Here is a 27,947-nt window from a genome sequence, read left to right on the forward strand (position 1 = left end):
GTGTATCCCAAGCTCTGATGCGTCCTGTTGTTATAATTATTCATAGAACTAGACACAGACTCATATCTGGCCCCCAGACCTCCTTATACTGTGTACGACTGACAGCACCCTGTCATTACCGCTCCTCTCCACTCTCTCTCTCTCTCTGATGACTGTTGCCTCTGGGCACACACCTGAGTGCACACTGCATACTTCCTGTCCTTTGAGGATAGAGCAGAGACATCCTGAATGGTTTCTTTTCAGGAACAGTAAATGAATGCAAAGAAATCAGCTTCTGGAGAATCTGGTGTGTTAAGACGTTTTAACCCTTAGAGCCCCACTGTAGCAAAACTGCAAAATTGTTAAAAACAAAACAAAAAAAAGTTCACTCAAAAATTAAAATTTGCTTGGAATGTAGGGGAGAGTGTGGACTGTTGCAAGAATTTTAATACAATAAAGCCACAGCAGTCAGCTACTCACCCACATTGCTGTAACACGTGCACATACAATTATATACACACAATTTATACTTGAATAGACAAAGTCAAATGATGCAACTGACCCCACAACAGGGGACGGTTGCAACAATCCATCGGGGCATTTGCTACATTCTGTAATTAATAATTGTAATTAATTTAGCATGTGCAGTATGAATATCATCACTGTAGCTCATTCCTGATTAAAGAAATAAGCCATGTTGCAACTGTCCCCACTCTCCCCTACTCACTCAGGCCATTCAGGATGTAGATGAGTTTGTTTTTTCATTGGAACAGAATTGGAAAAATTGGCATTACATCAGTTGTTCATGGGGTGAATGGGTGCCGTCAGGATGAGAGTCCAAACAGCAGAGAAAAACATCACAATAATCCATACGTAAAACCAATGTTTTAACCAATTCCTAATACATTATGAACATCACTGCTTGTGGGTAAGGTTAATAATCACGTGGTTGTCTTAAAATGAACACATTGCTTTTTAGCGCAAATATGTCGCCCTCTGCTGGTAATGTTAAAGCTGTGGTATTTCTGGGATTCAGTGGGTGTCCAAAACAATAACTTTATTCATTATAACAGTAGTAATTTAAATTGCTATAAAGAACAAGGATAACAGAAGCTGTCATTAATATACTGTGTTTTATTTGTATAGTTTGAAAAAATAGTATGTAGGTACAGAATTCAAAAGTGCACAATATAAATGTGTAAATAGCCAGAAGTAAAATGTTGTTATACTCAGATGGATACATAACCCTCGTTCCATTTTTTGTTTATCCATTTATACCAGTATTTCTGTAATTGCATGTTTGATTGTCATATTTTAATTTTGCCTGTGCTCAAATGACATTTATACAATCTCCTCTTGCTTTCTTGCCATAGGGTCAATAAAACAATATTAACACACATACTATGTAATCTAAGCACTGTTTCCGCTTTGCTCTGTTGCCACTGACTTGTGTCTACTCAGAAGGAAAAATCAGTGTTCTGTGGTGATCATTCTGGTTATTTTTCAGCCATTTAGTATAGCAGAGAATATCTGACTGGCATTCTCCAGGTTTTCAGGTTTCTGCAGGATTTCTTTGAAGGACTTCATGGTTTCTTAGGTTTGGTGTTGGTTCGTGCTGACTGCACTTTGACACTGGTTGATGCAGACCTTGAACCCTCTAGGTTTTCAGCTGTGCAGATGTATGTTCCTTGGTCAACCTCTCTGAGTTCGTCCACCAGCAGTATTGTCTGAGTTCGCTGTCGGTTTTGTCCATCCACCTGCACTGTCTGCACACTGTCCTGGCTGTACAGCGGGCGCCCAATCTGATAATACAAAATATAAATGATCATTAAAAACAAGTCTTTTAAATAATAGAAATATCATTTAATTTCATTTAATATGTGTCTTATCTCTAGTCTAACCTTTTGTCCAGGATATTCCCAGGTAAAATCCACCACCACATCCTGCTCTCCTATCACAGTGCATGTCACCTGGAGGTTCTGTCCCACTGCCACAGTGTCGGAGGAGGCTTGGATCGCAGGAGACGGAGGAGCGGCTGGATCTGCCAGGGCATAGACATTCTGAAATCATTTCTGAGATTTCTAGAGTCTGATTTATATGGTCGCGTGCTTATGTACCACTTTCAGTTTGCTGTTGTGTGCTAACAACAGAGGAAATACTCACAGTTGACATAGATGAGCATGTATTTGGTTGAGCTCTGGCGAAGGTTCCCCAGGCTTGCCACACAGTACAAAGATCCAGCATGATTCTGCTTTGGTCTGTGAATGGTGAAACCCTTTTGGACATCAAAGGAGATTTCTCGTCCATCCACTTTCACCTCCATTGGAGGAAATTCCCGGTGTAAAGTCACCTTTGCTAACGGAGAAGTCACCTGACAGGGCAGGACGGTGGGCCAGTTAGTGCGAAGCTGAATGGCCTTATAATAGTCAGCGGAAGGTACAAACAACTCCTGAGGGTCTGAGAGAGAAATGGAAACAGACAATTGTCATCTCTAAGACAATTCAGACAGTCAGACAGTCATTAATGCCAAAATAATTACGATCATCTGTGAAGGACAAAAACCAAAAAAACATTTTCAATACTTGAAATAAAACAACTGAAACATTGACTGAAATAAAATTAATTATTTTCAATTTACCTCTAAATAACTAAAACTAAATAAACTTAAACTAAAATTATAAAACTATAAACTATATATATATATATTGTCTGTGGGAGTGTGACAGTTCTTGAGCACACAGAGCGAGCAGTACGAAACGTGTAGGGCGAGGGGAGATTTTCCACTAGTTAATCGATCGCGGATGGTTTCATTATCTCGGGCAGATAAAAAAAGTGTAAGAGAATAATAATAGTAATAAAAACAAAAATGTGTCACCCAGGTAAAGTCTATGTGTGGGAAGCACTGATATATATATATATATATAATTTTTTATTATATATTTTTTTTGTGAGATCTGTTAACTCTGACTGTTCAGAATCACAGAGTGCCCATCACTTTTGGCAACTAGTGTTGACTCATCCATATGAATGGTGCAAAAATCTATATTCCAACCTTAACAGGTTTTAATTTTAGATTTATATGTCATATTTTAGTTACCTATAGAATGCTATAATTTGCACTCTGTTCATCACATAATATTCTCATATTACCTGAGAAAAAGATGTAGACTTTGACGCCTTTGTCATACTGTTTTCTGCAATCTTTATCCTCACAGTACATGGGATAGCATGTGAACTCCCCTGTATCTGCCCCTGTTGAATTTGCCAAAATCAGTGTACCATAACGTTCATGCTGAACTGTCCTGAAAATACAGACAAAAGCAATTGATTACTGAATGCAATCTAATGTGATCATAGATTTAATCACTCTATTAGCTCATACCGGAGTCGTCCTTCATCATCCTCTTCCAGATATGCAGGAACAGCCCACTGGACAGGATTTCCTTTACACCTCAGCTCTAACGTATCATCTGCTTGGACAGTCAGCGTGTCCCCTACTTTCTGGAACCTTCCCTTTTTTACCACCTGAGTAAGGAATGCCTGGGCTTCTTTGGGGGTCTGAGGGGTGGTTTTCACTTTAGGCTTGGAAGCAGGAGTCTTTCCTGATCCCTTCCCAGATTTGGACTTGCCATTTGGTCTCTTATCAGCTTTGGTCTTTGGGTCAGGTTCAACCTTTTGGCACATGCCTGTTTTTTATGTGACAAACCATTATTAAACCATTCTGAAAGATTCTGTTTATATTTATTATGCTTTTAAAGATTTATCGAAAAATATACATTTACACTCAGTACACTCAGTCATTTTTACTTTTATGCAGACATTTATATCCAAAGTGATTTTGGACTGAATTCAAAGTGCATTTTACCAGTTCATAGTCCCTGAAAACTGAACCCATAAATTTGGATTTCATGCAAAACAAAAGCATTTTGAATGCAACTTTTGATAAATGTTTTACATGCATTGCGTTAATACCTGCTTTTTACAGTTATATTGTTTTTCACTGTTTGTATTACTGAGAATTGTATCTACAATACAATATGGCCTCTTAAGAAGTAAGATACTCACCGAACTGAATGATCAAAAGAGAAACAAGAAGAGAAAATAGCACCACCCTCCACTTCATGGCGGAGAATATTCACAGCAACCACAAACAAACTTCAGTTCACTCTAATATACCCTAATATACATGCAGTGAAGGGAGAAATAGAAAGGTAGCAGGAGAGGAGGAACCGAGTGAGAGGTCAGATGTTTACCAGAGTCGCATGAACACCCTAAATTCCTCTGGTTACACTCAATGGATCTTTCTGTGTTCATTCTACCAATCAGGGTCTGAGGAGAGGTGAAAAAGCGGCCGGTGTTTATTTAGCTGTAAAAACTCAGAGGCGTCAGTCTAAGGTCTGCTCTGTGAAAACATTTGTCACAAGGCAATTTGTAATTACTGAAGACTACATGTAAAATTGATCCACAAATATGTACATGACAGTGTTATGGGTGATTACTAGTATATTATATTACATTTTTTGCTGGTGTATAAAACAATAGAGCTAAAAATGCTAAACTAAGATATTAGTGGCCTGTAATCTCATTGCCCGGTATTTGCTGTGGAATGACCCAGTTTTCTGAGTTTCTTTTTGATTTAATAGTTCAGATCTGATTAGTGTAGCACAGGTAGGATCTTGTGAATGGTACTATTGTTTTTTTATGCCCTCACAGTTGAAAGTAAGATTAAAGTCCCTTAAGGGCACATCAGTTCACTCAGCAACGCAGCTATTTTCTAGTCATGCAAGTCCTATACTTTACCAAAATGTCTAAAACTCTTTTCCAAGCTTACATTTTGTTACATTAATAAACATCAACAATGATTTCTGATTCTCTTCATTAAGCTCGAATCTTGTATCTTAATGCTCAACTAATATTTAAAATCTTGATGCTTAACGTTTTTCCCATTTGATCCAGCTAATGCACACTTATGGTATTTGGGACCTTTTGTTTAAATTACTGAAGCCTCTCAACATAAACTATTGTTAAAATGTTTTGGTCAGTATGATACTTTTTATATTTTTATATATCAGAAATAATGCATTAAATTGATCGAAAGTAACAGTATAGACATTTATAATGTTAGGAGTAGCATCAATAGAGACTGGAGTAAAGATTCCTGAAAATTCAGCTTTGCCATCACATGAATTTCATTTTTAAAGTATGTTAAAATAGAAAATAAATACTTTTAATTGTAATATATTTTCACAAAATTGCTGTATTTTTGGATCAAATAAATGCTGAGCATAAGAGACTTCCTTCAACATTAAAAAAGAATTACCAACAGTAATGTGTAATGTAATAAACAATGTCATGGTCAACTCGAAGATTCAGAATTATTTATTTATTTATTATAAAAAGTATAAAATGACAGAGATTATTTCACTGCACATACGATAAAAGCTCTAGAAAAAAAAAAAAAACCCTAGAAAGAGTTTCTTGCTGAACTGGCATCTACTTGACAGATGTGACAGATGCACAGGATTTTTCTGTAGTTCATCAATTTATTTTTTTCCATCTTCATCTGATTTGGTTTCAGTGGTTTCAATGGTGACCTGACTGCTGAGTAACCTTTGCTTCTGGACGCTGTTCCTCACTCCATATCCAAAGTAGATAAGGAAACCTAAGCAGAAAAAAAGACACACGTTTAATATGGGTTTGATTTTAAGCAACATTTCATATTTTTCATTGCATACCCCCAGCCATCCACACAGCATAGCGAATCCAGGTGTCTCCTCCCAGTTGAACCATCAAGTAAATGTTGATGAACACACTTGCCACAGGGAGTAAAGGCAAGAATGGTACCTGTGGTCACAGAAAATATGAGATATGAATCATTTTTATTATTTATTAAGATTTTTATTTTATAAAATAAGGTGCTATTATATTATATTTTTTTTCCAAGATAATGATGTTGCTTTGGTAAAAGTCCTGTGCTCACCATGAAGGAGGCTTTGGTTGGATTCTGGGGTTGCCTCCAGATAATAAAAACCGTGAGTAATATTATGATCAGGATCACAGTTACGCTCACAAGACACCAGATCTCCAGAAACAACAAAGATCCGATAGCTTTGCTCATCAGCAGTGACAGAATAAGCACCAACACAACTACAAAATCAAAGATATGAAAGAAATTTGCTTATATAATGGTCCAAGTGGTCATATTTTTTTGGTTTTATTGTGGATTTACTAAGGAATTTACTGAGGTTTTCTACATACCAAGAAAAACTGTGCAGGTTGTAACAGTGTTTGAAGTTTCATTGGTAGGGTACGAAGGGGGTTTTAAAAAACCAAACATCGAAGTTGTGGGTGTGCACAAATCATTTCCCTCTGAAGCCGTCTCTTGATACCTTGAAAGAAACCACTTTTAGCTTCAAAGATTTGCATCATGATGTTAGAAGGGAAGTTTGGAGCTGGGAATACAACCTTAGTATGAGAATACAAATAGCCACAAGTGTGTAGGAGAAGAGGGTTCCAATCGACATCATATCAACCAATGCCTTCAGGTCAAATAAAAGAGCCATTATTGCTGGAATAAAGCAGAGCACATGATTTCCAGGGCTTTTGTATTTTGCTCAAAAGCTGCAGACTATTTACTATTCATCTTAAAGAGAGAAAAAAGCCCTAGTCATATGATTTGGCTTAGTCTGTCATATGTGAGAGATGAAAAAGAGGCCCGAATTAATTGATCCGATTTGTAGATCTTTTTTTTTTTTTAAGTAGGCTACACTTACCCGCCACAGTGCCAGAGGATAGTGTGGCCACCACTGGACTCTGCCGTAAGCTGACTTTATACAGTGATTTGAACATTAGTCCATCTCTGGCCATGGCGAACAGGACACGGGGCATTGGGAACATGGACCCCAAGAGACTGCAAATGAAATGAAATGTCTGTAACTGTTCCAATACATAACAGAGATTCAGATCTCAATGTGTGACTCCTTTACCTTGTTGACAAAGCACACAGGGACCCGACTGCCACAACGTACTTTGCCGCATCCCAGCCAATGTAAGCGAAGGCCACAGGCAAAGGACTCTGAATGCTGAGTCTGTAATATGGCATCATCAAAGTGAGAGCAGCCGAAACACCAAAGTACGCCAGGAAACAGATGAGCAGAGATGCCACGATACCCACAGGTATAGACTTCTGAGGATTCTTCACCTCCTCACCTAGAAAATCCGTTTAAAAGCATGACTACTGATGATAACATGCACTAACTTTTAAAAGTTTGGGATCAGCAAGATTTTTTAAGAGAAAAACAATTCTTGAGCACCAAATCAGCATATTAGAAAGAATTCTGAAGAATCATGTGACACTGAAGACTGGAGTAATGATGCTGAAAATTCAGCTTTGACATTATAGGAACAAATTACATCAGTAGAAAGTAGAAAACTGTTATTTTAAATTGTAATAATATTTCATAATATCACTATTTTTACTGCATTTTGATCAAATAAATGCAGCCAAAGTGAACAAAAGACTACAAGAGAAAACATTAAAAAACTGCTCATTATTAATGTTTTCAGATTTACCTGTAGTTGCAATGCAATCAAAGCCAACAAATGCATAGAAACATGTAGCTGCCCCGGCAAGTGTTCCTTCAAATCCAAATGGAAAAAAGCCACCTACTCCATACTGAGTGGTGATGTTGATGGTGGATGTTAGGTTTCTAAAAATAAAAGCAGTTTTAATGGTTTATTTGGAATAGCACGCTAGCATACTAGTCCTACTATTTTTATTTTTTTTGCCATAATAGTAATATTAGTATGCTATTTGGAATAGAACATATAGATTTAGCATTTTTATCTATTTTTTTGTGTAACTTTTGTCAGTCCCATCAAATAATGAGAAAAGACATGCAGAATTTGCAGTTGATTTTATTCTTACAAATGCAGTAGATTGTGTAGTCTATTAAAATTTGTATTATATGCAGTACTATATACTGTATCAAGTAGTATGCTGGTATTCTATACTGAACCTACACGGATCATTTTAATATGTTTACAGACCGAAAGGATTACACTGAATATTACTACAGTATGCTGAAAATTCCAATAAATAATAAATGCAAATGGACTCACTCATGCTTTGCTGTCGCATTCAGGATGAGGTCTTCAGTGATATACCAGTTCTGTAGGTTTCCCTTGACGAAGCCAGCGATGATGACAAATACCAACACCAGTATATTAACACTTGTAAATATCTTGTTGACCGTGGTTGATTCTTTCACACCATACGCAAGTAGACCTGTGAGAAAAATACGGTAAGTAATGTCTAAGCCTTTGCCATAGATGGTAAATAATGAACTAGACAGTGTATGATAGTCAGATACCAGAGAGAATCATTATGAGACCAGCTGCAAAGAAGTCTGGGTAAGCTGCCAGCCCAGGCAGATTCATGGCAGCATATTTGCTAAAATAATTAGCCATCACATTTCCAATAAGATCATCGAATGTACCACTCCATGCCCTGGCCACACTTGATGTGCCTAAACCAAGAGAAAGCTCTGTTATAGTATTTGATATTTGACACTTTAATCTATCTATCTAGCTATCTATCTATCATTATGCTGTATTTGCATTTTTAAAGGCCTTTAATTTCTGTTTACCGATGACATAAGACAGTAGTAAATTCCATCCTGTGGTGAAGGCCCACACCTCTCCTACAGTCACATAGCTGTACAGATAGGCAGAGCCGGTCTTAGGAACCCTTGCTCCAAACTCAGCATAGCAGAGCCCAGCAAAGACAGAAGCTAAAGCAGCAATGAAGAAGGAGATGATAATACTTGGTCCAGCCAGGGTCCGGGCCACCTCTCCAGAGAGCACATAAACACCAGCCCCCAAGGTGCTGCCCACTCCCAAAGCCACCAGATCTAATGTTGTAAGACAGCGATGAAAGGTGGAGACCTCTCCCTCTGGTTCCAGGGGCTTCCTGCGGCACAGGCCCCTCAGGAAAGACCCTATTGACTGCATTATTGGCTGTTATAGGTGAGTGAGAGTAAAATTTTAAAGGTTTATTTTGAATAGCTTGTTTGTGAGGTTACAAATATATAAAAAGTTGGTTAATGCTATATCCAATTTTTTAAAATGAATTGTTCACCCAAAAATGAACATTTGCTGAAAATGTACTCAACCTCAGGACATCCAAGATGTGGATGAGTTGTTTGTTTGCATTTGTTTCTTATAAACACACTTGTGGATTATTATGTTTTTATCAGCTGTTTGGACTCTCATTCTGACGGCACCCATTCACTGTGGATGATCTATTGGTGAGCAAGTTAAATGTACTCTCAATTTCTCCAAATCTATTCCGATGAACAAACAAACTCATCTATATCTTGTATGGCATATACGGTGAGTAAATCTTGAGCAGATTTTAGTTTTTGGGTGAACTATTTCTTTAAAGTAATGACATTTTATTGTCATTATTTATTAAGCTAAAATGACTTTTGTTTTATCATTTTATCATCATATCAAATTTGATTTATAATATAATTTTCATGATATTGTGTCATTGGACAACTAATCTGGATTATGCTCAGTAATCGGCCTGAAAAATATTAGTTTTTAATCCTTTGCATGCTGGTAATTTATTTGTCAATTCATTTTTGTCCTCCCATTTACCTTATCACAATGTCTTCATGTTTTGTACAAGTACTGAGATGTTTTTCTTTGTTTCTTTCCTTTGAAACCTTCAAAAAAGAAAGAAAAAAAACAGATCTCTAATTTAAGTATAAACAGATCACTGATATCCATCACTAACTATCTTTGTGATCCACAAATGATTTCTTTTTAAAATCAAATCAATTAAAGAATAAAAAAGAATAAAGGTATAATTGATCCACTTTAAATTATTAAATAATTTAATTCAAGTGATTTTGAAAAAAAAATTAAAAATCGCAATCTAATTTTATAGGCTATTTTAACTTCATTAAATTAATCTTTTCATTGGTGTATTGGTTCATACAACAAAAAATATGCAGTCAGGTGTCCTTCACTTTCTGCTGTATCACATATTCTCTTCTAAACTCTAGACAGAGATCTATTCTGTGGCTCCATGAGATAGTAATGAAGAAGGATAGACAAAGCTGCCTTCATAATCATGACTTGACTTGGTAGTGGTCGGCTGGCACACGTTCTCTTTGTATAGTGGCTTTCTAAAATCTGCCAACTCGAGATTTACAATCCATGCTAATCCTGCTAGGAATCTACTGCTGTATACTGCATTCGATAGCACTGATCACATGCCATGTCAACATGAATGTACAGAACATAGTGTTGCAAAAAGTTTCTATTAGTACTATTCAACTGTAATTATTTTACTTTTGTATTGCGACTGTTTTATGTAGGAAACTGTTATTCGTTAATTTCCATGCATTATTTTATGTTTTCCAAAATGCGTGTGAACTGAAGCAGGATTTGAAATATTTTTCTTACTAATTAATTAATTTTTTACATTTATTTACACCTGCTGTTGCACTGAAAATATGCACTGAATGCACTGAAGTAACGCATTATAAAATGAAAAGCCAAACAAAAAAGTTATGACTATAATGATAAAATGTTATGACTATTATGATTAAAGAGCTTGCAAATACATTTCATGATGCATTTAATTAGTAAGTGAATGTTTGTTTCTTTACCTTAATTGTGCAGAGAAGTTTGCAGTCTGTATCTTTGTAATAACCAACTAAATATATCCGTCCCTTTCACACCAATGAGGCCAAATGATTTTTACAACAATATATACAAGAGTGGTCTGTTTGACCCACCCACTCAATGGCATTAGCAACAAAGTAGCCTTTCTTTCCGCATTTCTCACTGGCCCCATAATGTGCTCATAATTGCAGCCAAGGCACAGGGTGAGGATAAAATTCCATGTTGAAAACCAAAGAAATATTTGTGACATTGCTGTGAGGTTATGATGACCATCTATCTCTGCAAATATTCACACAATAAAACAGAACGCTGTTTCATACAAGAAATAAATAGGACATTCTTATTTATTAAAAAAATATCAACAAACAGCTCACGTTCTGTACACTAGATGGCAGCCCAGCTTTGTGATGCCTTGCTATTTACTGACTACAAAGAAATCAGGGCTTAGATGGTGACCTTCATGATTTGTAGTGCAGAAAGTTAACACATTTAATGCTTTAATGTGATGCTGCTTATATATAATGCTTTATGTGACTCCAGCAATTAAACCATGTTTTAACAATAACTGTAACAAAAGTGTTAGGAAAATACTTAAGTCATTCTGTGAGTGTAATGAGATAACACTGTATTTAGGAAGAAAAGTGTACTGTAAATGAGTAGTGGCTGTATCGGCCCCCTCTCCCTCCGTTCTGCTCTGATCTGGGATTCCTCGCCCTCTTACCGGAATGACCGAATGGCTCAGACAGAAATAGCCCCGTCACAATCTCACGCCAAGGCAGACATGACCAACCACTGGATACTAAGAGCATATCAGAAAACACTCTTTTCTCTTGAGGTTTATTCAAAAGACACTGTGTTTGATTTAGTTTGTACTTGACTGCAATTCAGACTGCATCTGGATGCTTTATTAACTGTTCATATAAACAGTTTAAAATATGTGTCTGCCTAAATATGAGTCAGGCTGCATTTCCAAGCAAGATCTTTCCTCAAGATCTTTTTACTTTTACTGGTTCATCTTCATGGCTAATGAAGCCTGTATGTATATACAGTGTAGGCTATACACAAAATCTTAACACATTCGATGAATGACTACACTCTTAATTTGATAATTTCATCTGAATATCAAAATTTGTGAGATTTAGACGGTAAAAACTATTTTTGAGGTTAAAGGGATACTCCACCCCAAAATTAAAATTTTGTCATTAATCACTTACCCCCATGTCGTTCCAAACCCGTAAAAGCTTTGTTCGTCCTCGGAACACAATTCAGGATATTTTAGATTAAATTAAATTACACTGTCAAGGTCCAGAAAAGTATGAAAAACATCGTCAGAATACTCCATCTGCCACCAGTGGTTCAATCATAACGTTATGAAGCGACGAGAATACTTTTTGTATGGAAATAAAAAAAAAATACTTCGGCACCGTAACATCGCCGTAGCGCCATTTTGGAGAGTATCGCTGCACGCAAAATGCGTACGCTCTTGCGTACGGGATGCGCTGTTTGCGTTCAAATCAAAGCGTAAATCCACGTAGAAAACGTATCCTTGTGTCGCGGCAGACATACTTTTTTTCATACTTTTCGGGACCTTGACAGTGTAATTTAATTTAATCTAAAATATCTTAAATTGTGTTCCGAAGACGAACGAAGCTTTTACGGGTTTGGCGACATGGGGGTAAATGTGATAAATAACAACATTTTTAGGGTGGAGTATCCCTTTAAATGACCTAATTTTGTCTGTCCACAAAATTGTGATTTGCGACATTTTATTATGTTTAATATTACAGGTTTTTGTGCGTATCTGGTAATGAGTGATTTGTGAAAACCTATGTTTTAAAATTTTTGCTAATTTTTATTAATTTTTTTCTGAAAAGGCTTTGATTTAGTGTTAACATTTAGCATTTTTGAAATGTAATACTTCATATAATTCATAATAATTCCATGAAATAGATGTAGACATCTTTGCTATTCACAATGACTGGAGTGAAATTAATTGGAATTAATAGTGGTGCTTTTATGACATATTCATTCAAATATGGGCAATTAAATATGAATATTTTTGTAAACACAATTTTCAATAGAACTGTTCATTTAGTATTTTACATTAATGGCACTTATATATTAATGACACTTAATATAAGCTAAAGAATGGTATCAAAAATACGTATAGGCCTAAACACACACAAGCATCAGCCATAATTTAGCCTACTTGAAAATGCTTACCTTACTTCCTTCAAATACTTCTAATATCAAATAAAAGGGAGTCTATTTAGTAATGTTTCAGATATTAAAGGCGCATTTAGTAAGTACTTTTTAGCTGGCTATTTGTCCCAAAATTAACGGTTTTCAGATACTGACACTTATTGGCGCAGCTCCTGTCCCTGCAAAGTACTTTTATGTTTGTTTTTAAAAAGAGGCAAAAATACTATAAAGAAATCTATGTGAACTGCATACCACAGATGATCATTTGATGTCAACATGGTGGCTGCCACACAGTAACCATTTCAGTTATAATTTTTCAATGTCAAATTTATTTTAATTTTATTACATTCAATTTATTACTATTTTATTGTGTAAAACTTTGCTGAGTAGATCGTTAACCTCACAAATTGCATACTGTGCATTTGTTTCTCAAATTATCATCTTGACTTCTAGGTATTTCCAAGTTAGCTGCATATGCAGATCAGGAGGTGCACTGCAGATAATAGGCTACTGTCTGAAAAACCAACGCTTCATGTCTTCACTGATAGTAGGTCTATATCCCTTCGTCAGTTGTGAGAAGTGGCTATCACGACACGCCGTGGATATTACATCATGTCTGTTTAATATCCTGAGCTGAATCCTGCGTGAGGTTTGCGCCGCATACTCTGCGTCAGAGAAGAACAGCTGATACACGCACAGACGTTTCTCAGCGAGACCACCGACGAGAGACAACGGACCACCGTCAACCGGAGCTCGAGACTCCCTGAGATTAAGGTAAAATGTTGCTTTTGCTGTTGTTATTATTTGTAACTATTTTTAACGAATGCATTAGCAAATAGTGGGACACATATTGTAGCACATAAACGCGCGTTTCATAGGCAAATGGTGCCACTTTAATAACTTTAGCGCTCACAGATGAGTTCCAATTTTTTCCTACTACCACAAAACTTTATATAGACTCTCAGTTTTATAAAATAAACACACGTGTGATTATTGCAAATGTGAAAAGTCGATTATAATGCAAAGGTATTAAGATTATGATTGTAGGAAACGTCTTTTTATGTCATATCAGATAAGCTGAGGATAATTTTCATTCATTTTTTTAATTAATTTCATTGTGATTTGCGGTATTGCTGCTTGGGTGGGGCTGTGAATGTCTTTCTTAGACCTTGGATGTATTCCTGACTCAGACCAGACAGAGAGACATGCCTATTTTTGGACTCCACTGACACACATTTAGGCTACAATTTAAACAATACAGAAAGTTGCATATGATCTTTTCTGAGTGCACAATCAATCATGCTTACACAACATACATGAAGAAGCGAGAAATTTGATGAATTGTCATTATGCAGTAACTGCTTGCATCTTCCGGATGATTTGTGCACAATTTTGGCATTATAACAGAGAATCAAATTTCCATTGGTCCACTGCAGACTTAGAGTTCTTCCATCACTGAGAGTTCCCTGTTCTTTATTTGCCTGATTATGATGTAGTGAAAGAGAGCATAGTGTAAACTCACTAGGTGGAGCCAAGAGTATCCTGTGGAAAATGTGGCTTTGCCTTCAGCGGTTAAACCTATAGGGAGTAGAAATGGTTTAAATTAGGGGGAAATTATTTTTTAGATCATTCCTGTGTAATTAAACAAAAGTCATAAAGATTGAACAGTTTGTGATACTTATAGGAGTAAAAATATGGAAACATTCATAGACTATTTGCTTCAGAAGCAATGTGTTTTGAACTACACTTGCGAATAGAGGACTCTAGATAATATATCTAACATAGTTTCCACTGTAGCTTATAGAAGACTTAACTCAGATTCTGAAAATAAAAAGCACATTACATTTTGTCTTTAGTCATACACAAGCTAAGGACAGGCTAACATTAATTTGTTTCTTCTTAATTCTCTCCTCAGGTTCAAGACTATCATTCCATTGACAACCGGTAACTGATCAAACATGGGCAAAGTAAGCCAAAACTTCTACATCAATGTGTCTACTTGTGTTATGTTGATATAACGTTTGCATTTTGATCACGTAGTTAGAAAAATGCCCACAAAGACATGAACTCTGCCTCCTTTCTCATGGTAACGAATCTCGTTTTCCATCTATTGTAGTTCAGAGAGTATAGGATATCACAGTTTTCTTTACGGAATCTCAGAGGTCAATGAGTTGCTCATTAAAAAATTAGATCTGTTGCAAACACCACAATGCTGCACGTAGACATGTGGTGGCTCAGTGGTCTTATTTTTGAGTTATTATTTAAATCTTAATATCTTACCTATTTATTTTTTATTTTTTGAATAGGTAGTAGCAAAAAGCACACTAATAATTCATTATGTATTATTGATGCTTGTAAAATTAAGCATCACTATTGCTTTTGCTATTATTAGGATGAGGGATTTGAATAAACCTCTAACCCTAAGTATTAAACCTTGTTTGTGCTACGCTCATGAATAATACCTTAAATTATGTAGCTTATTGAGGAGAGATGAGCTATTACTTTTGTAAGTGCTCAAAATTTACAAATGCAGAATGATAAAATGGGAGAAAAAAAAACTTAAATTCAAGGAGGGACCATGCTGGTGACATTCTGAAAACCATATAGTAATGGTTTCCACTTGCCACATGTTGGGGAGTTTACCATTGATGTGTAGCAATCACATTTTCTACAGCAATCACATTTTCTACAGAAAATGTCCTTTATATTGCTATATTTTGTAAGTTTATAAGTTATATTTCACAGTTTTTTGCTCTCTGTAGCTGAAAGACTCCAAAACTTTCTCAGTGATATCTTAGATGTTTTCTGAAAGCAAGAAACTGCTTGCCACTACACTAGATGACATAAAGCATTTCTTATAATATTGTAGAAGTGTGCCTGGCCGGATGTTTGCTTGCTGAAATCGGTGTTGCTAGGGGTCTGTTGCTGTAGACGTGGAACCCTGCAGCTGCTGTGTTGAGAGATAGCTGCTGGAGAGGCCTTGAGCATGTGCACAGAAGCATGTGGGGGAGGACCCTGGCTCTGTGCCCTACTAAGACACACCAGCAAGGCCCATATAACGGGGAATAATTGTAGGGAGACATTGAATGCAGAAGAACTTTGAAAATGCACAGTCATGCAGCATTTATGCCCTGTCAGATGTGAGGTCTGCTGCTCTCTGAAGGAGAACGATCCCTCTATAGATTCAGTAGGGTTGAAAGTGTAAGGTTACAGACATTTAAGTCGCATACAGGCTTTCTGTCTCTCTCTGTCACACACAAACTGACTTTTGCTGCTGACCATATCACACAACTGCTGCACTGACAGGTGTCAGCTGTCCACTTTGTATAGTCTCGCTTGGGTTTGGAGTCTTGGACTAAAGGCCAGATGAGGGAGAGTCTGATTGTTGGTGTAAAATTACATTTTGGGATTATATAAACACATGTAGCCTGTCCCACCCATGAACAACTTAAAATACATTTTTGAGTACAGTATAATGCATGAGACTGTAAAAGATATCTAAATGCACTGCAAAAAATAATTGTCTTCATCAGTAAAAATGTCCAGGCATCCTTAAAACAAGATGAATTAACTTTAGAAAATAATGATTTCTGATGTTTTTTAAGAAAATATTTTATATATTTTTTATATACACTACTGTTCAAAAGTTTTGAAAGAAATTAATACTTTTATTCAGCAGAGATGCAGTAAATTGATCAATAGTGACAGCGAAGACTTACATTGTTACAAAATATTACTATTTTAAATAGATGTGAACATTCGATTAATCATATAGCACAGTTTCCACAAAATCATTAAGCTGCACAAGCGTTTCTAACATTGATAATAGAAAGAAATGTTTCTTGAGCACCAAATTAATGTCTTAGAATAATTTCTGAAGGATCATGTGACACTGAAGACTGGAGTAATAATGCAAATTCAGCTTTGCCATCACAAGGATATATTCAATTTTAAGATAAATTAAATTAGAAGCATTTTATTGCATAATGTGTAATATTTCACAATATTATTATACAAAATTTTCTTGTTTAAGCATAAACCTCACTAAATTTATGCTTGAAGACAGAAAAATATATTTGGGGAAGAGCAATTAATTCTAGATATATTCCCTGAAAATAAGTAATTTTATCTTGTAATATGGAAAGAAAACATTTTTAATGCTTATTATTCATTGGGTTTGATAAGATTAATCTTGTAACAACTCTTGGACTTCACTGTTCAATAAAAACAACAACTAGACATTTATTATTTTTGTTATAGGAATTCAGAGGTACAATTGCAGATCACCCTGACTTTGATGCAGGCAGTGATGCAGAGGCCCTCTTTAATGCCATGAAAGGCTTTGGTGAGTGTCAGGACTCCTCATCTATAGATGTTAAATATGAAGCCAATGGCTGCTGGGATATGTCAATATGCTCACTTAAAAGTATTCTGTTTTGTGTCACAGGAAGTGACAAGGAGGCCATCTTAGACCTGATTACCTCACGAAGCAATGCTCAGAGGCAGGAGATACGTGCTGCCTACAAATCACAGTATGGGAAGGTACTGGAAAATCTCTGGCAAGCATTCAGTAAATGCATAAAAGACTTTTGATTGGCTCTATGACTCTCTCCTCTCCACCTAGCTGGGGTGTGGTGAGCGCACTGGCGCCGTTGCATTATCCAAGTGGATGCTGCACACTGGTGGTGGTTGAGGAGAGACCCCCCCCATATGATTGTAAAGCGCTTTGGGTGTACAGCAATACACAATAAATTTATCAAAAATACGTTATTTTACAGGATTTAATTGATGATCTGAAATATGAGCTGACAGGGAAATTTGAACGTCTGATTGTGGGTTTGATGAGACCTCCAGCCTATCATGATGCCAAAGAAATCAAGGATGCCATTAAGGTATGTAAGAATCTTGATGCTTTGAGAATTTGAGACTTTCAGTTAAATGTGCTGGCTGATTGAATTGCACTGAAATGAACTATTCAAATGCATGGCTTGTATTCAGATAGATGTGTTATGCTGTATTATTTCATTCTGTCCTTAATACTTACTGAAAATATATTTAATAATGATTAGATTAACCACTACATAATGTGTGGTCTATACTATATCTGTCAATCAGCTAAACAGAACAGAATAGTGACTAACAACCTCATCTCTAAGAATCATTCATTAAAAGACCAATTACAGTATCAGCTATATTCTCTGTTGTTTACTGAATGTTTTGTTCTGTGAATCTATTTTGCTGTTGCTATCATTAGGATGCGGTAAGTGAATTTCCTTAACTAATCAAATGGTAATGGTTAGTCCAGTTCTTTCTTTAGTGAGTGTTAACTATGTCATGATCTTTATGGCTGTGAAAAATCAAAAAGGATTTAGCCAATCAGGACTTCAGTTATAGAAAACATGGAAGAAGTGTCTGACTATACCTTTAGAAAAGAAATAGATTTGGTAACACTTTACAATAAGGTTCATTTGTTCACATTAGTTAACTACATTAGTTAACATGAACTAAGAATGAACAGTACTTCTACAGAATTTATTAATCTTCGTTAATGTTAATTTCAGCATTTACTAATGCATTATTAAAATCACGAGTTGTGCTTGTTAACGTTAGTTAATGCACTGTGAATTAACATGAACAAATACTGAACAACTCTTTAATTTCAATACCCCTCATATCCCTCTGAATAATTATACTAGCTGACTGTGCATTATCCTTTACAAATAGACAAATACAAATTAAAGAGACAGAATATGTGATTTTTGCTCAGTAATGGAGCTTCTTGCTGTGCTTTAAAGGGAGCAGGAACAGATGAGAAATGTTTGATTGAAATTCTCACTTCAAGAACCAATGAGCAGATTCATAATCTGGTGGAAGCATACAAAGATGGTGAGTTTTTTATTTTTATTTTTATTTTTTTTACACAAGTTAACAAGAAACAAGAGATTCTTCTGAACTGGTGCAAAGCCTGACTCTGTGATTGTATTTACAGCATATGGCAGAGACCTTGAAGAGGATGTTATAGGGGACACATCTGGACATTTTAAGAAGATGCTGGTTGTTTTGCTTCAGGTGAGTCACATCTTGTTGATTTACGCTTATACAGTATATCAAAGGTTTAAATATTTATGATTTTGAACATTCATGTTGTCGTTTTAAAAAAAATCCAGAAGCTGTGTGAGTTAATTGTAGATCTGTCTTTTTTTGTTTTTTTTTTGTTTTACAATACAGTTTAATGACAATCTGATTCTTTTTTATGGTCTCCATTTTGTTTGTGATTAATAATGGTGATTGTCTTGTTTCTTAGGGGACCAGAGAGGAAGATGATGTTGTTAGTGAAGACCTCGTGGAGCAAGATGCTCAAGTGAGTGTGAATATTAGAATATTAGAGTTAGAACTAGCTATAAATTACAATCTGTTTCAAACAGATCACTGGATAAATGATGCTACAAATCAATATTATGTTGATTCTGATTTGTTGATTGTGACCTTCTGTGGACAATGTTTTTTTTTTTTTTTACAATGAGTGTATAACTCTGTGGTCTCTTTTTTTCTCACTTAAAGAAAATAAAACGAAACTGAATATTCTAAGCTTATTTACATGTTTATTTGGCTCTTTAGTGCATAAAGGCAACAGGAAAACTATGTAGAATACTAGAATACCCAACCATCCCAACTTAGCAAGTGTGTTTTTGACCTCTTGACTTGCATCCTGAAAGAATGATTGTGTGCAATCTCACTGTGTAGGACCTGTATGACGCAGGAGAGGCACAGTGGGGCACAGACGAGGCCAAATTCATCATGCTGCTGGGAAACCGAAGTGTGACCCATTTGCAGTTGGGTATGAGACCCGCAGCAACATACTGGACACAGAGATTTCTGCTGACTAACACCCCTCCTCCACTACACAATCTCTCTTCTGTGTCTGTAGCACTCTTCACTGCACCGCCGATTAGATTTGACCATCAGGTTGATGCTTTTAATAATCTGAAAGAGAGTGTGTAATGCAACAAACAAAACCACTGTGCGATGACTTAAATGATGTGTGATTATGCAAGGTGCACCACTGTGCAATATTATTATTGTTAATGAATTTATATTTTAAAATGGTTAAGATTCATTGCAGTATTCTGATTACCCAATGTGACATGGATAAATTCTGTATGATGTAACAGCAAATAAATAATGGTGTTTTTCAGTATTTGACGAATACCAGAAAATTGCTGAGAAGGCCGTTGAGGACAGTATTAAGAGCGAGCTCTCTGGAGACTTTGAAAGGCTGATGTTAGCTGTCGGTAAGCTTTGGCACCATGCAATCAATACCTGAACGCTCACTGCTGCGTTTTCTCTAAGATCTGCTTTTTTGTTTATTTCCCATAGTTCAGTGCATCAGGAGTAAGCCCATGTTCTTCGCCAGACGCCTTTACAAATCCATGAAGGTAGCGTTACCTGTTAGAATGAATTGTAATGGAGTGAAATTGCAATTCTCAAGGCTTATATCAATGGATTGTCATTTTTCCCATCTGTCTGCAGGGTCTGGGTACGGCTGATAACACTCTGATCCGCATCATGGTCTCCCGCTCTGAGATTGACATGTTGGACATCAGAGAGTGCTTCAGACTGCGCTATGAGAAATCTCTGTACAACATGATTCAGGTGCATATACACAAACACATCAGAATCCAGACTTTTCTTCATTCTGTCAGTATATTCATGCGTGTTACATTTATTATTGTTTGAAATAATTTCCAATAGTGAAGTTTTTCTCCTTGGCCTTATAATTGCGTTTGTCATTTGTTGTGTAGTTACATAGGAAATATGGCTTATTCATGTGGTACAGTGATGGCTCTTATTTTAAAAGTTGCCCACAGGGTGCACGTTGTGTGTGTCTGTTAACAAAATAGTAAATAATATATTTTGCCATGCGTTAACCCAACAGGATGACACATCCGGGGATTACAAGCGCACCCTGCTGAAACTGTGTGGAGGAGATGATGAGTAAGCTGTTTTAAGGGTCATTTTTTAAATGTTAAAAATCCTAGCTTTATATGCAGAGATAACTATAAGTGAGCCATTCAAAGGCAGATTCATCTCAAAAACTTCACTATTTCACTAAAGTCACTATTTTGTAAATTGCATTTAATGATTCTAGTGGTGCAGAAAACACAAACTTCTCTAGATCAGTTTTGCAGTAACTATGAACAATCAGTAGAGGGAGACATTGGTCCATCATAAAACAGTTAGACACAGTATATAGAAACAACAAGGCGTGAGTTTCTATCTATACTTTCTTTAAATGTTCTTTTAATGCATGCTACTGTTCAAAAGTTTGAGGTCAGTAAGTATTTTTGGATGTTTTTCTTATGTTAGTCTCTTATGCTCACCAAGGCCACATTTGTTTGATGAAAAACACAGTAAAACAGTAATAATGTGAGATATTACTACAATTTGATTTTCTGTTTGAATGAACGGAAATATAGCTGAATTTTCAGCAGCTATTACTCTAGTCTACTATGTCATATGATTAGAAATCATTCTAATATGCTTATTTGGTACTCAAGAAATATTTCTTATTATTATCAGTGTTGAAAACAGTTGTGCTGCTTAATATTTTTGTGAAAGCCATGATATATTTTTTTCAGGATTTTCTGATGAATAGAAAGTTTAAAAGAACAGCAATAATTTGAAATAGAAATAATTTGTAACGTTATAAATGTAAAAATAAATAAAAATAAATTAATGCGTCCTTCCTGAATGAAAATCTTACTGTTCCCAAACTTTCGAACAGTAGTGTATTTACATACAGTACCTCTATATTTACATACTGTATTGTATGATTAAGATGCTCTTGCAAATTTCATTGAGCCAGGGCCAGAGATCAAGAATTGATGCTATTTTGTTTTTGTCAAGCCCTCAATCCACACATTGTTATTCTGTCAGCACAAAAGGCTAAAGAGCTGTTTGTTTCTCAGTATTGCAGGGGAGTTCTTCCCAGAGGCTGCACAGATTGCCTACAAGATGTGGGAAACCAGCGCCATGACCAAAGTCCAGGTTGGAGACCCCCACGTTTTCTCTCAGCAGCATGCATTATATTATCCTCTGCGCCGGCCAAGCTAGAGTTGATAACTGTGTCATGCACCCTGAACAAACAGCGGAGCTTTTGTCTGTGCACAGATAGCATCCGAATGCTACTCAATTTGCTAATCAGAGTCTTGATTTGCTGCCAGTTCCTGTGACACTTTTCCAGTCACTCAGTTCAGTGTCACACCAATCCCACAGATCTCAGTGTGTCCGTATGTGTGCTTGTGCTGCTGATGTGACGTTGCTGTTAATCAGTTTAACAAATATACACTGATAGATCAGTGTTATCAATGTGTGTATGTCTTTTTTAATGTGTAAGTGTGTAATTTTGTCTTTCCTATCCATCGCTAGTTAAGAGGAACTGTGCGACCATATCAAAATTTTGACCCTGCGAGTGATGCTCAAGCTCTGAGAAAAGCAATGAAGGGATTTGGTGCGTAAAAACACAGCATGTTATGGTTAATAGCATGTATTAGCCAAAGAATTGCAAAATATAAGATATGATTTCCTGTTATTTTTCAGGAACTGATGAAGATGCAATTATTGACATTGTGGCACACAGGAGCAATGCACAGAGACAGGAGATCAGACAGACTTTTAAATCTCTTTTGGGAAGGGTACGACACCGCCCAGTCTAGTTTTGTTCCCAATTGAACAGAGTATATTACTGTGGTTACTGTAAATGTGTATGCATTTGGTATTTAGCTGATTTATACAGTTGTTTTCCATCAGGATCTCATGGCTGACCTAAAATCAGAACTGTCCAAAAACCTGGAAAGACTCATCTTGGGTCTCATGATGACTCCAGCAGAGTTTGACGCTAAGATGATGAAGAAAGCCATGGAGGTAAAGAGAATAAAATTGTAACGGCACGGTGGAACCAAACAAAAAACTTAATTGAGTCATAGAAAAGGCAGATCGACCTGCTTTTGCTATTTATCCTCTGTGTTCGTTTGTTTACTGGGGGTCAGTGACCTGTCCAAACTAGAGCAGAGGTGATAGTCTCTTTTTACAAGGACTGTTTGTTTGCCAATGTTGCTTTCATGTTGAGTTTCACTGGGTTAGTAAAGAAATGACATTAAAAGCAGTACTTTAGTGATATGCATATGAGTTTACATATATTAATCTAAAGCAGTTTGGTATGAAATGCTATTTTTATGCTTAAGTAGATGCTTGTTTTGTTTTTTTTAATAGGGCGCAGGGACAGATGAACATGCATTGATTGAGATCCTGGTCACTAGGAGCAACCAGGAGATTCAGGATATGTGTTCTGCTTATCAGAATGGTAACAAAAAATCTTGCTGTAAATTTAATAATGCATTGTCCAGCAGGCGGCGCCATTTATCTAGGCTAAACAGACATAAAAAAGTCTTTGTAATGGGGCAATTATTTATTTACAGATAGACTATCCATCACTTTATGTCTACCCATATATATTATATACTTTCTTCTACATAGCCTATAAAAAAAGTTTGGAGGACAGCATCGCATCGGATACATCTGGGCATTTCAAACGGATCCTGATATCTTTGGCACAGGTACATCTACACAGTTCATACTTTGCGCTTTACAAACTCATATTTTACTTCATTCTGATGGTGTTTGTCAGGGAGCCCGTGAGGAGGACCCAGCAGACATGGCCAGGGCCTCGGAAGATGCCCAAGTAAGTGTGAAATACTCCTAAAACACAACTGTCTTTTCTTTACCAAGTATAAAGGTAATGCCAGAGTATTATCATAAGATTTGATTTCTGTCCAATTTAAGGAATTGGCAGATGCATGCAATGAAGATTCTGGTGACATGGAGGACAAGTTCATGAGTATTCTGTGCACGAGGAGTTTTCCTCACCTGAGGAGAGGTAATGCAAACTCATGTTTGCTTCTGGTATACATGCTAATACATGTTTTCATGGACGCTCCAGCCAACATTCGCTATATCCCCTCCAGTGTTCCAGGAATTTGTGAGGTGCAGCAACAAAGATATCGAACAGATCATAAAGAAGGAGATGTCAGGAGATGTTAAAAATGCCATGTTTGCTATTGGTAAGATTTTTGTCAGGACAATGACCAAGCATCAGGAAAATACTTATTTTATGACAAATTACTTTGAATTAGATTTTTTTATTATACAGGGATACATATCATCAGGAAATGAGAAATGAATTTGAGTGCAACATACTGTCAAAATAAGTTGTAATTAATGATAGTATTTATTCATATTTTAAATGAGCTTTTATTTATATAATTTCGAAGTTTAGTAAATTTCTTATGGGCTTTTATCATTTTTATATATTTTTTAATTGTTCCATTAGGCTTTGATTTTTTTTAGTTTTAGAATTTTTTATACTTTAACATTTATTTCAGTTCGTTGCAATATTTCAGTTGTATAAACAATATTTTTGATTTATTTATTTTTTTGAAGTTTTTCATTTTAGATTTATATTTGATTTTATTTTGGCTTTGTTTCAATCAACAAAACATTTTTTTTATAGTTGTAGTTTAGTTTTAGTTAACAGTAACTACACAGGGTAGTACCATGTTTAATTTAAGGCTGTGAGTGATAGAAGTACAGTGCATTCAATGGACTGTACTGTTGTTTAACAACATAGCGATTGTTCAGATGATGAAACATCTTCCTGAAGAAAACTTTCAGTAGACAAAAACACTATAAAACAGTTTTGAAAGTTGTGAATTATGAAAATTACCTGATCTATGGCCTTTAAACAGAGTGTTCCACTGTAAAGACTGTAAGTCTATCCTTCACAGCCTAACCTGATTAAGGTTTATAACAGAGCTGCAGACATTGTGTACGTCTTGAAGATGTACGTCAAGGCGTCTTTAAGTCTTACAAATTATGACTCTATTTTCTAGCATTATAAGGGGTGTATGATTAGATCAGCAAGCAGTGACATTTATGATCACATGTTTTACATGCAAAAAAATCATATGACTCCAGTCATCTAAAAAATAGCAATTACATGTGTATATTTTCCAGTGCGGAGTGTGAAGAATCAGCCATCTTACTTTTCTGACCGATTGTACAAAGCCATGAAGGTAAAAGTGCATTGTTATGTAAAACACTTCCCTCAACATCTGTCTCTGAGCAGGAGGAACTAACTCAAACAGCTGATTTAGCCCAAGAACATGACATCAGTCAACTCAAAGTGCCTACAGAACAGGAATAAAATCATTATTTAATATCTAAATTGTTTCAATGTTCCCAGTAAAAGTGGGAGCAAATGGAGATGCTTGTTCTCATGCAACAGTAATCACACTCCAGTAGTCTGGAGTTCAGAAGGCTCTTACTATTCCCACACTTACTATTTCACAAGGGGAAAAATCATGAGTTTATGCTGAAATAAAACATAACTGAGGACTTAAGTCTCTGAGTAAAACCTTTACTCTGAGTGATGAATTACAGACACTGATTAAAATCATGCTTTATTGAGTAGGTCGCTCACTCTAAAATGAAACATGTTTTATGGTCTTAGTTTTTGTGGGCTAAACACACTTGTGTAAAGTAACAGTCATGTAGAGCTCATCTGATGAGAGAGTATCTGTGCCAGCGATGGTTCTCAGGCTTGATTATGACTCACAGGCCCTGTGATGAGAATCAGCACTATTGCTGAATGCTTTGCTTCATAAGCATCGCACAGATCAGCAGTCAGGCCAGAATTTCCTAAGCACTGTGACTTTCCCTGCAGGGCCTGGGAACAGACGACAGGGCTCTCATCCGTATCATGGTGTCCCGCTCCGAGATTGACTTCTTCAACATCCGCAAAGAGTTCAAGGAGACCCATGACGCCTCTTTGCATGAATTCATCCAGGTAGAGACGCTCGTTGTAAGTTGTGTGCTCCCTCTCATACATACTGCATGCATTTGTGCATGTGTTACTGGTGCGATGGGATGTTAATGAATTTAAAAGAGAGTTGTGTAGATATTGTGTTTTGCCTTACTGTAGGCGTTGCACATCCTCTTTTGGTTAAGTCGAGGGGAACAGAGTGTTTGACAGGTTCCTGCGGTGTACTCGCTCGACTCAGCTGTTTAGGAATTTCCCCTGCATGCTTGACTTCCTCTCAGTGTGCTGAATCTGATTGGTGGAGAGAAAGGAGACAGGAAGTGTTCTAGCTCTTACAGGTCTATACTGGCTCTGTAGTCAAAACTCCCTTTAGAGATCAATAACAACACTAAATTATACATTTTATGTCTTGTTTTTGGGGCTTATTATGCTATTAGTTAGGCCAGTATGCAAATAAACCAACCGAAACAAACTAATGCTTCATTTAAATTCAAATCATATGTAAGAAAAAAAAAAATAACAGCAGGATTTATTTTTAGATGCTTGCAGATAAAGCATGCTGAGAACAAGTCTCTGGTGTGTGTGTGTGTTTTTAAGGTGTGTGTCAAAAGCTTTCCTGATTAGAATGGTTGTTTTGTAGAATTGCATGGTTTCATAACATTTTCATTTGCATTTGCAAACATTATTTCCATGGAAATGCACTTTAGACCATGAAGGAAGGAAAGTGATCTGTTGATCTCACTGCTCGTACAGTTATTATGAAAGTTTATGCGAAACGCTCTGTAATTACGTAATGCAGTGAATTTCATAATGGCTTAATATCATTATGCAACACCAAATTTCCACTGATATGATTATGATGTTCACCTCCCAAATTATTGGGTGTGTTTTGATGCTTTATTTCAAAATGTTTATTCTGACCAAATCAAATTATTTTCTCAGGGTGACACATCAGGAGACTATCGTAAAACCCTTTTGATTCTCTGTGGAGGTGAGGACTAGAACATTGTCTGTCATCCGAGATGTGTCACAGGATATTCATGCCAAGTAACCAGTGCACTGTGTTCCCATTCGTTGTTTCTGAGATGCTAGTCAACACACAGTCTTTGTGCCCTCTGCTGCTGCTGCTGCTGCTGCCATGCCTACGCCAAAGCTAATGACCTATGCAGAAGCCATACCTTGTCCCATTTTCTGAAATCGTGCACGAAACAGTTTTTTACAGTTAAAAGCACTTTTTATGGTGTTACCGTACTACCAGTGCTTCATTTGTTACCCAACACCCTGTTTAAATTGATCACCCCAGAAATAAAAGACGTGATCGTCTTTGAGTTTGTGTTGTTAGATGGACACCATTGTTGATGTGTTTTAATACCAAAAGTTGCTTTAAATCTAGTACAGAATGTGGTGATATGCTTATGAACAAAATACCAAAATTGTTGATCATACAAAAGTAAATAATACAAAAAAGACCTGCACGCTTGTTATTCTCCCTTTGTTTAGAAAAAGTTAAAAGTGGCAACGTTTCGGTCAAAGACTGAAGTTTTTATTATTTGATGTATTTTTTGATCTTGCACCTGGCCAAGATACTTTGGATGTGCGTACTTTGACTTTTTTTCATACAAAAGTAAAGAAATAAAATTAATTACTTCAAGTGCGGTCATGTACGCAAGCTTTCATGGGCATTTCAATAGGAATCCACATGAATATTTGCCCACGCAGATTTTGCAACAGCTTTAAGTTGGTCACACAGATTACACTATTGACCACAGACAATGGACCTTTCGACCGCACCTTTAGTATTTTCATGAATTGCACAGGCTTATTGATATTATGCGCAATTAATATTATGACATACTGTAAGCTAAATAGGAATACTGACAAAATCAATTTTTAAAGCCCATTCACTCCGTGGATGATCATTTTAGCAAGAAAGATATAGTTTTAAAAATTGTTGACTGGAGTCCACACCACAACTATAATGATAACAGCACAGAAGGAAAGATATTGCTAGGATCACGTTCAGAATGATTTTTTTTTTTTTCAGCTGATGAATGCTAAAGACATTGACAGCCAATCAGAATCAATCCTGCTTTCTTGAGCATTTAAAGCAACAGGCATGTGCTTATAATAAACAGAACATTGTTTTGTAATTATTGTGTGAACAGGCATTTAATAATGTGTTCATAATCTC

The 27,947-nt window shown here is 36.3% G+C and overlaps 3 protein-coding genes across 7 annotated transcripts; 1 reads left to right on the forward strand and 2 right to left on the reverse strand.

The window, feature by feature from the left end:
* Positions 1–1,190: 1,190 nt before the first annotated feature.
* On the reverse strand, positions 1,191–4,093 carry LOC131552869 (platelet-derived growth factor receptor-like protein). The gene is made up of 6 exons (XM_058797024.1): positions 4,045–4,093; positions 3,362–3,665; positions 3,130–3,281; positions 2,143–2,436; positions 1,881–2,020; positions 1,191–1,781 (listed from the first exon to the last, which is right to left on the reverse strand). Exons 2-6 carry the CDS (start codon positions 3,661–3,663, stop codon positions 1,563–1,565), a joined length of 1,107 nt encoding a protein of 368 aa, XP_058653007.1. The 5' UTR covers positions 3,664–3,665; positions 4,045–4,093; the 3' UTR covers positions 1,191–1,562.
* A 1,250-nt stretch (positions 4,094–5,343) lies between these two features.
* On the reverse strand, positions 5,344–12,131 carry LOC131552868 (cationic amino acid transporter 2-like). Of its 4 annotated transcripts, none has more exons than XM_058797022.1 (14): positions 11,892–12,131; positions 11,399–11,476; positions 9,643–9,710; positions 8,628–8,997; positions 8,352–8,507; positions 8,101–8,266; positions 7,552–7,688; positions 6,966–7,188; positions 6,753–6,889; positions 6,445–6,547; positions 6,238–6,368; positions 5,960–6,126; positions 5,715–5,823; positions 5,344–5,641 (listed from the first exon to the last, which is right to left on the reverse strand). In XM_058797022.1, exons 4-14 carry the CDS (start codon positions 8,989–8,991, stop codon positions 5,523–5,525), a joined length of 1,812 nt encoding a protein of 603 aa, XP_058653005.1. In that variant the 5' UTR covers positions 8,992–8,997; positions 9,643–9,710; positions 11,399–11,476; positions 11,892–12,131; the 3' UTR covers positions 5,344–5,522. The 4 variants fall into 4 exon arrangements, with proteins under 4 accessions (XP_058653005.1, XP_058653004.1, XP_058653003.1 ...); XM_058797021.1 differs by having other exon boundaries at positions 10,662–11,476; XM_058797020.1 differs by lacking the exon at positions 11,399–11,476.
* A 1,216-nt stretch (positions 12,132–13,347) lies between these two features.
* Positions 13,348–27,225, forward strand: anxa6 (annexin A6). Of its 2 annotated transcripts, none has more exons than XM_058797012.1 (25): positions 13,348–13,653; positions 14,795–14,846; positions 17,140–17,224; positions 17,327–17,421; positions 17,658–17,771; positions 18,675–18,765; positions 18,869–18,948; positions 19,184–19,240; positions 19,624–19,717; positions 20,076–20,171; positions 20,257–20,315; positions 20,410–20,532; positions 20,816–20,874; positions 21,849–21,927; positions 22,309–22,390; positions 22,480–22,574; positions 22,690–22,803; positions 23,152–23,242; positions 23,416–23,495; positions 23,567–23,620; positions 23,722–23,815; positions 23,904–23,999; positions 24,952–25,010; positions 25,661–25,783; positions 26,699–27,225. In XM_058797012.1, exons 2-25 carry the CDS (start codon positions 14,838–14,840, stop codon positions 26,756–26,758), a joined length of 1,989 nt encoding a protein of 662 aa, XP_058652995.1. In that variant the 5' UTR covers positions 13,348–13,653; positions 14,795–14,837; the 3' UTR covers positions 26,759–27,225. The 2 variants fall into 2 exon arrangements, with proteins under 2 accessions (XP_058652995.1, XP_058652994.1); XM_058797011.1 differs by having other exon boundaries at positions 13,349–13,653; positions 25,661–25,798.
* The last annotated feature ends 722 nt before the right edge of the window (positions 27,226–27,947 follow it).

The sequence above is a fragment of the Onychostoma macrolepis genome, chromosome 14 (genome assembly GCF_012432095.1).
Source record: "Onychostoma macrolepis isolate SWU-2019 chromosome 14, ASM1243209v1, whole genome shotgun sequence".
NCBI lineage: Eukaryota > Metazoa > Chordata > Actinopteri > Cypriniformes > Cyprinidae > Onychostoma > Onychostoma macrolepis.